The sequence below is a fragment of the Passer domesticus genome, chromosome 12, assembly GCF_036417665.1.
Source record: "Passer domesticus isolate bPasDom1 chromosome 12, bPasDom1.hap1, whole genome shotgun sequence".
Classification (NCBI taxonomy): Eukaryota; Metazoa; Chordata; class Aves; order Passeriformes; family Passeridae; genus Passer; species Passer domesticus.
In genome coordinates, this window is record NC_087485.1 from 3,435,522 (window position 1) to 3,449,566 (window position 14,045).

General features: G+C 42.6%; 1 protein-coding gene across 3 annotated transcripts in view; it reads right to left on the bottom strand.

Annotated features, from left to right (window-relative positions):
* Positions 1–2,685: 2,685 nt before the first annotated feature.
* Positions 2,686–14,045, bottom strand: part of CDH13 (cadherin 13) — a 435,704-nt gene continuing 424,344 nt past the window's right edge. For all 3 annotated transcript variants that reach the window (XM_064386249.1, XM_064386248.1, XM_064386250.1), the window contains one exon: positions 2,686–8,379. In XM_064386249.1, coding sequence (XP_064242319.1) covers positions 8,372–8,379 — 8 coding nt within the window. In that variant the 3' untranslated portion in view covers positions 2,686–8,371. The remainder of the gene's footprint in view (positions 8,380–14,045) is intronic.

Genomic DNA, 14,045 nt, shown 5'->3' on the forward strand with positions numbered 1-14,045 from the left:
GGTGAATCTCCACTGTCAGCGTGGTTTGGGCAGGGCTGAGGGTGCAGAGTGTCACTGTACCCTCTCAGCACAGAGGATTCCTCTCTAGAGCCATTTCTGCTTTGACTTCTCTGTGCAGGATCCAGGAGCAAGCCACTGTCACATGGATTAATGCAGTTTCTGGCATTAGCAACAGTGGCAGAACTCTCCAGGCACTGTGGCTGGGCTCTCCAGCACTGGGGTAGAGCTAACAGGATGCAGTGAGTGGTCACAGCTTGGACACGTGAGTTTAATGGCACAAAAAGTCTAAATCCTTCCTTTAGACACTGTCTTGTAACTACAGTTTTTCTAATTACTGCAATATGTGGTTTCTACTGTGCTTTATCTACGGACTCTGTCACATTCTCTGTGATCCCCACATGAATTACACATCCCCCATGTTCTCTTTCTTTTCAGCAATCAAGGATATGAAAGGCTGGAAATCTGTTAATTGGGGCCCCTGTTCTCTGGAGGTTTTGCTGGTTTTGCTCAGTATGAAACATGATGCCAATTAAGTTACCTTGGAGATGTAGGAAAAAAAATTTAGTGCCTGTATTAGCTCATGATGACTTAAAACCAAAGGAAATATTTTATAGTTATATAATTATTTTATCAGTTGGGGGAGGGGTCATTCAGCTCTTAGGCTTTTAGAGTTTTAATAATTCCAGTGGGAACCAGGTGCATAAATCCCACCAAAGGCTATTTGCCTTGGTGCCAGCTGAGCCAACACTGCACACTGCAACCCCAAGGCAGGTTATAATAAATGCTTTTAATTATGTGACACACTTAATTACAACTGTCCAGCTAAACTTTGCTTTCTGAGTGTTCAGCATACCTGGCAGGAATCAAGGAGGCAAAATGCTTTTCCTTGTTTTGCACAGGTTTTTTTGGGACGTGCATCCAGCCAGTGCTGGTGGTGATATCCCAGAGCTGGATGTGGAGCAGTGGGTTGGGAAATGGATCAGGGGAGGGATGTGTGCTGCCACACACAGCTGGATGTGGAGCAGTGGGTTGGGAAATGGATCAGGGGAGGGATGTGTGCTGCCACACACAGCTGGATGTGGAGCAGTGGGTTTGGAAATGGATCAGGGGAGTGGGCTGTGCTGCCACACACAGCTGGATGTGGAGCAGTGGGTTGGGAAATGGATCAGGGGAGTGGGCTGTGCTGCCACACACAGCTGGGCTGTGCTGGGCTGGATCACTCACTGCAGGAACCACGGGAGCAGCCAAAGGTCAGCAGGAGGATGAGGAGAGTCTGGCCAGAGGTGAGGAGGTTGAGCCTCCCAAAAGCTTTGCAGCAGGAGCAGCGACCCTTGCTTTGTTTCTGCAGGTGAGAAGGTTGTACTGAAGGGAAAGGTATTGTTCTGATTTACTGGTGCTGAAGATAAACCATGAGTGGGCTGAACTGTGCAAAGTTACCAGCTACCAGCAGCGTGCAGTCCAGAACGGGAGGTGTGAGATGAGACACAGGAAGGTTGAAAGGGCAGAACAAAACTTCCCCCAGCTAAAAACCATCCAGCATTTTCTCTCTCTGTTAACACTCCATTGCTCGTGATTGAACTTTGTGCTGTTTCACAACAACCATCTCAGCTGAGACCAAAGGAGGTGGCACACGTTTGCTGTGCCTTTCAGGTAATGGGTGACCTTTTGCTCAATTACACCACAAGCTTCATGTAGGCTCTTTCATCCTCTACTTATTATGGGCCATGAAAAAACCCCTTTAGATTCAAAGCCTGAAAAAGCATCAGCAATGGGCAGGAGCTGGAGGTGGGTCTCGGTGACAGAAAGCTGCTGGGGCTTGTACTCAAATGTTTGCTTCAACTGCTGCCCTCCCTCCCCAGCTTCCTCTATTCTCACAGGTATTGAAAGGCTATTTTCAGAGATATTCTACCTTTATGTGGCTCTGTTACTTTGGATAACTTCCTAGAAGATCTAAAATACAACCTGCAGGAATTTCAGCAAGGCAGCAGGCTTTAGCTTTACACTGGAACAAGAACTCCCTGGTAAGGAGGCATTTGTTCAGTTTTCTGTGTTGTTTGTGCAGTTCCTGTGGCTGGCTGCTCTCAGCTGAACTGATGGTGGTGGGTGACCAGAGGCAGAAAGGAAATGCACAAAAATCCATGAGAGCTCCTGGCTGCAGTCCAGCCTGGGGCATCTGGTTTGGGTTTGGCTCAAGGCAACCTCTTTAATGGAAATGAAGCTTTAGACAGCAAATTATCGTTGTTACCTGAATATTCACTTCCGCTTTTTGTGTGAGAAAACCTATTTTTTGTGTGGTCAAACCAACCCTGGAGTGTCCAAGGCCAGGCTGGATGGGACCCTGCTCTGGTGGAAGGTGTCTCTGATCTTTAGATCATCCAAAAGATGATTTTGAAGGTGCCTCCCAACCCAAACCATTCTCTGTGATTCTGTTTACCTCTCTAAGCTCCCAGTTCTCATTCTCAAAGCACACCATGGTGAGGTGAAGGCTGCAATTTTTCTCCTTCACTAAGAACACCCTGGGGTTTCTGGTGTTTAGCACAGGAGTTCCATTCCTTTGCCAGTCTGGAGGTCATTTTGTGGCCCTCCATTCCTGAGGCAAGGTCTAGGTCCAGACAGAAGGTAAAAGCCCATACATCCTTTATTTGAGCATTTCACAAATAAATTACAAGTTTCTTTGCAACCACGTCATAAATCAAAACGTTTATTTACACCTCAGAAACAGCAAGCGATTCAGCAACTAGGGCCCAAAGGAATGATTAACTGGAAAAGCAGCTGATTTAAGCATCTTGAAAATCAAACAAAATGTTTTCCTCCTTGCTTGGACTATTAAAAATGAAAAAAAAAATCATAAAAAAAAATCTTGATGGTAACTTAAAGAACTTCAAGGGACAGAGGTTGTTGTGGGGTAGGTGTGCTTTTACAGAAGGGTTCTGGCTGAAATGGCAGTAACAACACAACTCCTTTGTGCTGAGTTCCCATCACAGTCCCCAGACACGGATTTATTCCTCAGGCAGGGGGTGTGTGCACATCCAAACACCCAGCCTGGCTCTAGGCTACATTCATTTCACCCCAAATTACAGAGTGCAGTCACTTGCTGATGCAGAGGAGGAGTGCAATGCTCAAGGCTGGATGAAACTTTCCCAAACAGCTGTCCCACTGAAAGCTCAGGAATGAGGAATTCTGGCTCTAAACCCTTCCCTTTCCACTACTGGTGACCTGCTGATCCACAGACATCTGAAAATGAGTCAGAAAACAATGATGCATGTCTTCAACTGATATAATTGTGGTACGAGGGGACAGCTCAGGGCAGCAGAAATACAACAGGAGAGTTGAGATAAGCCTTTTTGGGCTTTTTGCCCTTTTTATTTGCTTTAAATCAGACCGGTTCAGTACATGCTGTCACTCATAAATTCATCCCTAAATGAGGGAATTAAACTGCTTATTCCAAGTCCCCCTTGTTGTATCAATCTCCTTCCACCTGCATATATATAATATATATATTTATATGTGTAGATCTCTATATATCTACATATATACACACATAGCAGTTGTGCAAGCAGAAACTTTCCACTGAGAGTGGGGGAGTGCCTCCATCCCACCGGGACCAGCCCAAAGCAGCTCGTGTGTCCTGGCAGTGCCTCTCCTGTGCTTTGTGCAGGAAAGGCTCAGCTCTGTCTGCTCTAAAGAGAATAGCCATAATGATAATTACTAATGAGCACTGGACGTGATTTCTAAAGATTATAGAGCACAGAGTTAACTGAAAGGAAGTAATTGCTGTTTTATTATTCTTTGTGTTAGCATTGGGCTGGATCTCTCAGACAGCAGAGTTTCTAGAGATGCAATAAAGGCAAGGCAGGAGCAGAGTTTTGCTTTAGACTTGGTGTTCTCAAGCCAATGTGACTTTAATATAATTAATTTTTTAAAAAAATTAAATAAGACATTTTTAAACCTATTCCAAAAGCAGCTTGGCCTTTAGACCAAATGATGTAAAATTGTTTGTGTACAGAATTCTGCTCTGAGTGGATTAATAACATTAGAGAAGAAAATTGGCAGTTTTCTCAGTATTTCAGACAAAAGGCCTTTGCAAAGGAAAGACAAAAGTTGTCAATATAGTAGATGTCTTTTTTGTAGTGATAAAGCATATAAGATAGGGCCCTACAAACTGCTTGTGAGTCCATAATTTAATAAATGAGGTTTGTATTATAGTAATTAAAAAAAATGACTATGCAAGAGACCAGGACAAATTATTTGACCCCATCCATTTCAAATAAAGGTTAAACCAGATTATTCTGGGAGCTTTGGAGACACCTTCAGGTGGTCGGTGAAGGGCACGAGTCACCTGTGGGTGGCTGGATGTGACAAACCCCAGACTTCTGACAACGTGTGAGCACTCAGCAATCCTGTGACAAACATTGCAGCTTTGCTGTTTGTGGCACTCACATTCTCTGGAAAAATTTCTTCACTCAGGATTTTTCTCCTGGGAAGCTGAAAGGCCTCAAAGAAAAGGAAAACAATTTTTATCTCATTTGCTTCTCCTGTGTTGTGCTCATGTGGAATGTGGTTGGAGATTGTTTACCCACAGGTGATTGTTCCATTGGATTCTGCTGGGAGTTGTTTTCACTCTTTGGCCAGTCAGGGCCAAGCTGTGTTGGGACTCTGGAGAAAGTCACGAGTTGTCATTATTATCTTTTTAGCATTCTATAAGTATTCTTTCTTTATTCTTTAATAGTTTACTATTCTCTAATATAATATAGTATAATAAAGTAATGAATTAGCCTTCTGAGAGCATGGAGTCAGATGCATCATTCCTGCCTTCACTGGGGCATTCCCTGCAAATACAATAACTGTTCCCAGCCAACCAGCAAAAAGCAATATGTGGGGAGGCAAAATTTCACCTAAATATGATGAACTGAACCTCAATTCTGCTGATGGAGTTGCTGTTTGATTTCCAGCAGTGTAAACATGATGAGAACAGGGCTCAGGGACTGTGTTACCCTCACCTCATTTTCCTCCACACCCAGCAGCAAATTCAGCTCGTTTCCCCTTTTTTTAATCTTCCTACCTACAGCTACTGAACAAAATGGACATTAATAAATGCACACAGGCATATTGGAAAAGCACACACGAGGAGCACAGACCAGGGTTCAATTAGCAAGCACACCAAAAATGAGATTTTTCTCTTGCTAATAAGCCCCTATCACTGATTGTTATTCCCAATTTTTGTTTCAACAGCACAGAGCCTTTTCAAGTGAAATGACTTTAACAAATAAAAAGTTTTGTGCATGTTACAAAATGATAATCAACAAGTTCACTGCCTTTCCAGCTCTAGACAGCATTTATGTACCTACAAACACAGACTGAAATAACTGTTGGTGGGGCTAAAACAGCTGGGTAGGAATAAGGAGTATATTATAAAAACAGCAAACTTGGCTGAATTAATGTTAAACATAAACAACTATTAGAAAATATCACAACTAATTTTGTAAATCTTCTGCTTTTTCATTATATTGTAGAAAAATGGATAAATCGTTGTTGCTCCTTTATTTCAGAAAACGGACTTTGGTTTTTTGAGCCAGAGGTGACACCTTTTATTCAGGTAGGAAAATTCAGATTCTGCTGTGGTTCCTCACTCGTGTCACACCATGAATGTGCCACAGTCTGTGTTAAATGGGGAGAAACATGAACGTGGCAGCTTCATCTTCTCCTGGCACGCCTGGGTAGGCCAGGGATGGGCTCCCTGGGGAGCCTGGGACACTTGGGAAAGGCTGGGGGGCTTTAATGTGAGAGCAGAAATAAAGGGAAAATGGGAATGGAGGCTTGGATGCACCTTGGGTCAGAGCTTCAGCCAGGCTCTGACCTCCTTGCACATCAAAATTTTGCAGTGGATCCAAGAAGAAAGATCTTTTCCTGGGGCACAGGGAGGTAGGAAGAGTCTTCCCCTTGCTCGTGGAGCTCCAGGCAGAAGTTTTCTCTTTGTTCCTCATTTTGGCTGCCCTTGGGATGATTTACCAAATGCTCTGTGAGCCTTGGTTTAAAGCAGGGAAGGGCAGATTTTTCTGGCATTTGACAGAAATGACACCAAAGTCAAGGGGGGTCTTTCCAGAGGTGGGTTTGGCTGGGTGGAGAGAGGAAAAAAGCAAGTAGAAAAGAGTATTTGTGGGGCAGGGTAATATAATTTCTTTTATTCAAGATAGAGGTTTTGTAGCTCAAAGCAGAATATCTTTGGGTGCATTCATTGAACATACATGTCGGAATTCCAGAGGTGCCATACAGCAGTTAAATTGTTCCTTTTGGAAAAATTTGCTTGAAAATAATATATATATATCTTTTTTAATAAAAAAGGTGTGATTTTTGATGGCAAAGCAGCAGCGTGGGGTCCATACGAGGCATGGGCAGGGAGAGAGGACCAGGAGTGTGCCCATGGTAAGGGGTGGGATCAGGCACTTCCCTGCTGGGATGCCTGGAGCTGCCAAAGCCTCTCCTGGTGTCCTTGACCAGCTCCCAGTGACCCTCAGGTGCCACTTTGGTGACACAGAGGCTCCTGCAGGGAGCAGGGGCAGATTTCACTTGGTCAGGACTGCAGGAGTTAAGCTGGAAGAGAAAAACTGGTCTGAAGGCAGCTCATATCTTATCAAGAAATCTACAATGTTAGGAAAGCTCACAACACAAACTCATTTTTCCTCTGTCGCTGTTGTTATTACTCCTTTTGATTAAAAAAAAAAAGAAGGAAGAAAGAAAAAAACCCAACCTGTTTCATATTTGGTATAATACAGGAAGTCAGAGAAAAGCTATTGTACAGCAAATTTTAACCACCAACACACATTTAATATCTAGTGTAGCAATATGGGAAACTAAATGTATGTCTGGACTTCTTTTTGATGTTTCCAAAAATCTTTACTATTGAAACATATACGTGGTGTGGAAGGGATGCTCATACTCTCACTGTAGTAACGATGCCAGAGTATGACCCATAATTACTGCAAAAATGCTAACTAAAGAGTGCAGCTGCAAAGTTCTATTGCATAAGGAAGCTTTCTTGTTTAAACTTTAAATAAGCAAGTTTATTAAAATATTCTAAGACACTTACCTTACCCTAGTTACTGGCAAGCTCTAATAAAAGCCACAGTCTGTCACTAGTATACTTTTTGTGTTAATTTTATAAAAATTTGGTGTGAGCTTTGATGGATCATTTACAGTTTATTAACAAGATGATCATCTTCATACAGTTAGAAGGAATTTTTTTTGTTTTTTGACCTTACATGCTCACAGAATAAAAAAGGATCCATATTCATAGAGAACAAACACCCTTTTTTCCCATGTCTGCAAACAGGTGTGGTAAGTTTACACACACAAAGAAATGCTCTTGTTACTCTTAACTGGAAACCGTGTGTACGTGTGTATGTATGTATATATATATATATCCAAAAGGATGGGTTTGTGTGGTTGTGAGGGTATTTCTAGAGCAGGGCACCTGCTGGCAGGGAGGCTGAGCAGGGATCAGTGCTCTGGCAAGCGCTGGCAGCTGCTGCTGGACTCAGCTTCTCACCTGCAGAGCTGATCTAAACTTTTTGTCACCTGCCCCAGCCCACGTTCCAGCCCTTTGGCCCCTCCAGTCAGGCTGAGCTGCTCACAGCTGGCTGCTCCTCCTGCATCCTCTGGGGCCCAGGGAGAGCAGCTCAGAGCAGGAACAAGCCCTGGGGACTCGCATTTCTTGTTTGCTGAACCTGAGGTACGAGAAGGGCCACGGCAGAGCCCGGGGTGGCCACGGGCTCTCTGCTCCTGGCCACGCTCTGGACAGCAAACACAGCAGGTTTAGCCACGCTGGGACAGCTACAGTTCATCTGTGGCTGTGTTCTTCTGCTCCCTCCCTTCTCACCCTCCAGATGAACGTTTTATAAAAGCTAAACCTGTGGTATAACTCTTCTCTCTATATAAATATATATATATACATACACTCATACATATACAAATACTAACCCACAGACAAAATATTTTCTGAACAGTTGAATAGCAACAAGTCAACAGATAGAAAAAAAATGGAGTCAATCTGGTTTTGTGGTTTTTTTTTTCTTTTTTTTTTTTTCTGCTCCCCCAAGGTGGGGTTTGGATGTCGTGGTCTTTTAACATTCAGAGTAAATTTTGAGTAAACCTTGTGTCCTGCAGGAGGAATCCAGGGCCAAAGGGCAGAGGGGTGGAGGCTGTCGAACACCAAGGTACAGATTGAGTGAGATTGCAAACTAAACTGGAGCAACTGAGGCCGAGGAGTGAAGAACAGTCATTGTAAACTGCAATCTTCAGAGCTGATGGGTTTTTTTCCCTTCTTCTCGTTGCCATGGCAACTCGGTAGGACAGCTTCAAATGGCAGGAATTCTTACAGACCTAAAGGAGGAGATGGGGGTGAGTATTGCCATGCAAATCACAGGATCTTCAACTGTTTGGGATTTTTTTTTCCCCCCAGTCAAATCGCTGGTTGGGTGCATGAACATTGCCAGTAGTTAAATATTGATTATCTGGGTGCAGAAATCTCCAAGAGGAAAGCCCAAAATGCCATGTGGGGCAGTCAGAGACCTTTGTGGTGCAATTGTGGAAGATGTGATGAGAGGATAAAGCCTGAGCCAGGACCTGATTCCTCCCTTGACACCTCCATCAGTTCCATTTGTGCCCAAGGAAATGCCAGCCCCTCCCTCCCTGCACACCCTGACAAGCAAAGAGCAGACAAACAATATCTTCTGAAAAATAACCCTCTAATAGAGCCTTATAGTTTGTGAATATACCAGGGAATAAAAGGCCTGCTCTATCATATTAATGTTGCTACAGAAATATAAAACATTTATGTGGGGTTTCCATTAAATGAAGGGAATGTGGCACTTGAATTCTGTTTTAGATGGACACTCTGATAACACCAAGGCAGTAAAGAAATTCAGAAAGGAGAGTTCAGGAACAAATCTAACATTAGCTGTAGCTCACACTCAGCCTGTAAAACCAAGGGAAAGACACATCAAAACTCAGTCAGCAGATGTTTGTCTGATATTTATTGCATCTGTACACTTAAAATATCATAATATTGTAATATTGATGGTTTTGTCATCACCACAGAAATGTAATGGTCAATGTTAGATGCTGGTTTGTGCCCTTTAAAAATTTTTAATGATCTGTTTGCCTTTTAGGGCAAATCAAATTCAATATAATTATTGATAAGGCTGTTTTTTTTGTCTTTCTTGTTATCCTTTGAACTGATGTCAGTATTGAATTCTGCAGCAATGCAGGCACCTGGATGCCAACACCTCCCTGGCCCCTTCCCTGCAGTGCTTCAGTTCTGGTAAACAAAGGTAAATAAAGCAAATTAAGTGTAAGAAATCCATCGAGGTGCTGATGGATGGGGCTCACTGAAGTGAGAAGTTTAACTGAGATTTCCAAATAGGACAAAATCTGGAATTGCTTGGCAGATGGATTTTTAGCCTGCTGCTGAAAGAAGAGGTCTGGCCACAAAATCAGGATCCAGACTCACATATAGGAGATTTATGGTCATGACTGCCAAAGTCTGGATATATTTGGATTAGGGATGCCAGCTAGAACTAAATTCTCGTAAACAACCTGATCTCCTGGGTGGTGAAAAGAAAGAATTTGAGACTCTGATCTCACAGACAACCTGAAAAATAGCATTTCCAGATCCCAAGGAAGCTTAGTGTCATTAAAGGGCATTTGTTTAATCCTGGCTCAAAGGAACTGACACCGGCTCTGGGATTGATGAAGCTGCTCTGAATCCTTGGGAGATCCTTGGGGGTCTTCCTGCTAAGGACAGGCACTTGGACATGATGGATGAGCAGCAGCTGTGGCGCTGAGCTTCTGTGCAGTGCACAGGCTGAAACGTCACCAGAGAAATCTGTCAGCACAAAATTTATAAATACCCCACCAACTCCAGCAGCCACTGAGCTGCTTCACCAACAGCCTGGAAATAAAGGGCAGGGTTTGGTGATTGATGGGCACACCTGAAGAAAAGCTTGTATATTTTACATTATATTGACAGGCATAATGAATGCTACTACCTTTACACATTGTGGGAGGTACTAAAACTAGTTAGTTCAGCTTTAATTATGAATCTTTCTCCTTTGCTATTTTTGTATCTGTTGAAGGCCAGTTTGTCTCTCACAAGGAATTTTTGACCCTCCCCGTTACCCCACCTGCCCCTGCAAGCACCACCCCATTCCTGACTCCTTTCACCTCAAAGCTCTACAATCCTTGCCCAGATATTCTTTCACTGAAATTTCTTCTTAACTTCATCCTTTCTTGCCTTTGATCCATTTAATCACATGACTGAAGATGATGCTCCTTTGGCACCTGGGACTATCTCCTCCTATAATTTTACCATGATTTCTCTAATCACTTTTCCAGCCTGTCCTTTGGTTGTGTTCCTCCATTTTATTTTTTTAGGAAACCTTTTTTCCCCCTCACTTTGGTTTCTTCCCCTTCTCAGTGCCACCATCCTTTCCTGCTCAGCAATGACATTGGCGCTGACAGTTCAGAGCTCTTACTCTCTTTTCCCACTTTTCCATTTAGTCTAAAATGTCAGCCTCCAGCTCTGATAACTTTTTGGATGTTTTCCTGACAGCTCTGCACAGCTACAACTCAGCTCTTAAATCTTCTCCCTAAAGCACTCCCTTCTTTGATTGCTCAGGACAACACCATCATCCTGCCTCTTGTTCAAGCCTGAAAGCACAAACAAACCAGAGGAGGTTTTTGTCATGGAGTCTCCTTTCTAGGTCTGTGTATTTAGGTTATGTCAATCTAGAGGATTCTCTCTCACAGGTTGTCCCAAAGGGCTTTTTGTAGCCATTCAAACATCTAAATCCCCTACCAGGCTCTCACTTAGCAGGTTTGCAGCATCTTTTCTGAACCCTTGACAAATTGAGCTGCTGTGTGCTCATCTCCTGCCAGCCTTGTGCTCCACAGAGCATTTTCCTGCTCTGCCACTTTGACAAAACCTCTGTAGCTGTGGCTCCTTCACTGCCTCTTTCCCCCTGAACATTATTCCTTCGTTTTCTCTGCAGGAAATTCCCTGTTTTTCCTCTCATTCACAGCCTGTGGTGACAGCTTCCCCTGAGGTGTGCTCAAACAAACCTGGACCCCTTCCACAGACAGCTGTGTCCCAACATCTGCTGACACTTCCACCAATCCTTGGCATTGGCAGAGGGTGCCAAGACTACTCTGAATTCAGCCAAGCCTTGTGCTAAAAGAATTGTTCCAAACACAGCCATTAATGGTGACTGACCCTTTCGCACAGGTGGATTATTTAAAGGAGTAGTTTTTACCTCTGGAAATCAGATTCAACACTCAAAATTATGGTCTGTAAAATTTCAGTAGACACCCACCCTTGGTAAGCAAGAATATGCAAGATCAAATCAGTCTTGGTTCTTTCTATTGCACACAGAAACAATTGGAAATTGTTCTGTCCTAGAGAACATCAGTCTTTTATTTTCTGTGTTTAATAATACAGCATCAGTTACAAATTTAATTTCTATAAAGAGTCTGATGTGAGGTGTTAGTTGGCCAAACATTTGGCCAGTAACTCCCTTAACACAAAATCTACAGGAATCAAGGGTAACCAAAGTATTGCCTGGAAAACTCCACCCTGAATGAGAGGAAATCCACTGAAGCCAACACAACTGCTCTGTTCCAAACTCACTGGGGAGCTCTGAGCCTCTGGTCCATATTTAAAATCTCTCTGTTCTCCCAGCTGGATTTCCAGTGTTCATTATTGTTTCCTGTATAGGAATTGTAGTTTTCTTGTTGACTTTTCTTTTTATTTATTGGCCCCATAAAAAAGGAACAAATGAAAGTTCCAGAAATGCTCACACAGAGCCAAATTTTTAGAATCTACTCCTTATCTGAGCCCCAGCTCTAACCAGCTCACCTGGTGACTTTTCCACTCACTTTGATGGGGTTGCATTGGTTCTGGCTTTTTGGTGTTTTTTTTTTTTTTTTTTTTACCCATTATTATGTATTTTACAGCACAGATAATTTATAGTTTGCTGGCAATAGCTCATAAAATATATTAGTATTTAAGGAATACTGTGAGCATAAAATGTGCAAATAATGCGTGCAGGGAGCACATTTGCTGATCAATGAGAACTATTTCTTTTAAGAACTTAATTCCCTGGTAAGTCTGTGCCTGGCAGGTTTAGATCTGCACGCTAATGATAATTAGGCCGAGTAATTATTTTATTTTCTTTTTATCAGCTCTGTCTCCATATCTGGCCTCAGCACTCAGGAATTATTACCCACCCTGTGTTGTTTTAGATGTGATTTGACAGAAATTACCTACAATGAGTGATTTGACAGAAATTACCTACAATGAGTGATTTGCTGCCCAAAGCACTCAAGCCACAAAGTGGGGAGGGAATTTTGGCTCTTATTTTGTCCTTTCCACAATTTCCTTTGGGTATCCAGGGATGCACAGCAGCACTAAGTGAGCATAGCTGTAGGGAATGTATTTCTCCAGAAATCTCTCCCATTTCAGTCTCTAATGTGATCTTCACCAATTTTATCTCACAGTTCTACCTCTTTGATACTTGAGAGACATTCAGCCTCATTCCTTCTGAGATAACAGTGAGATAGCACAGAATTCACAGAATTCACACAATTACTAGGTTGGAAGAGACCTTAAAGATCCATAGCAGTGAGAAAGGCAAGGGTTACTGCCATGTGTTTATGAATTATTACATTTCTGGTCAATGGGCTCAGATAAGAAAGCACAGCATGTTCTCACCAGCAGCTGGTGGCTGTTGGCATCAGGGCTTTGCCTTTGCAAGAGGAATTTTTCTTTTGCTGGTCAAAAAAACTGACAAACATTGTGAGAGTTTGTCTGGATTAAATGTCCTAATAGCATTATTAAAAATAATTATACTTGGGTCTAAGTGCACAGTTCAGGGTAGGGAGACTCATGACATAGAAAATCAGATGGAATAAACTCCTCTTTCTACTCAACCAAGGTCTGCTGGCTGCATTTGGAGTTGGTGATTGTGGCCAATTCCACAGGAAAGCCCTCAATTAGAGTTTCAAAAGCTGATTTGGTTCGAGAAGGTGCAATTCTCCTAATTCAGCCCAAGTTCCTAAAGTTGGCTTCTTCAATGACTACAGAGACATCTCCCTGCCTCTGTCACACTGGGCTGACTCAAGCTTTACTCCTCATGTTCATCCTCACACAACAGAAGAAAATGGAGGAAAAAAAAGCACAAAATTTAAGATTTAATGATCTGCATTCCAGGGAAGAAACAACTGGTAGGATGTAAATTCATTGCCTGAGGTTCAGGCTGCCAAGATCTCATATTCCAGCAGAACCCTTCCCTTCAGCCAGCCAGCAGTGGTGTGTGCAGAACTTCTGATCTCAGAAAATGCTTTGGTTCTCCCCAGCTTTCCCTGCTGCAGCCAGAGCTTTCTCTGAACATATTTACATATTAGTGACTCAATTCCCTGCTTATTTTAATGACACAGGCCTAAACGGAGTAATTAAAAGCTTTTGAAAGTTGTGCTCTTTATGAGACCAAGCTCACCCTCTATTTCACAGACTCTGCTCCTACACTGCAGTTAAAACCTCATAAAAATTAAAGGCATTTAAGTTTCTTGCTGACCCTCTGTACAGGAATGAGCTTTACCCAAAATTCATTCATCCTTTACTTCCCATTAAAATAAGAGAGTTAACGCAGCTGGAGTTTGGAGTTCAGCTCATGCATGCTCCATTTCTTTCAATTACCCTTTCATCAGAAATATTACATTAATCTGGCATAATTAAAAGTCTACATTACATCACGGACTTTATTGAAACCTCAGTAATGCTAAAGAGGTAACAAAAATGATGGAAGAGATCAGCACCGTGTTTCTGATTAGGCAGCTAATCAACACCCAGGTACTTCTTTCCTGGATTTACCATCTAGGAAAGGTCATTAATTAGAGGCATAGTTATTAGTTTAGCCTTGGTGTAGAACTTTGAAAAATATAAATTATTTTCATGTGCATCACTGGTTGGTCTGTCACAGGTAGGCTTCAAC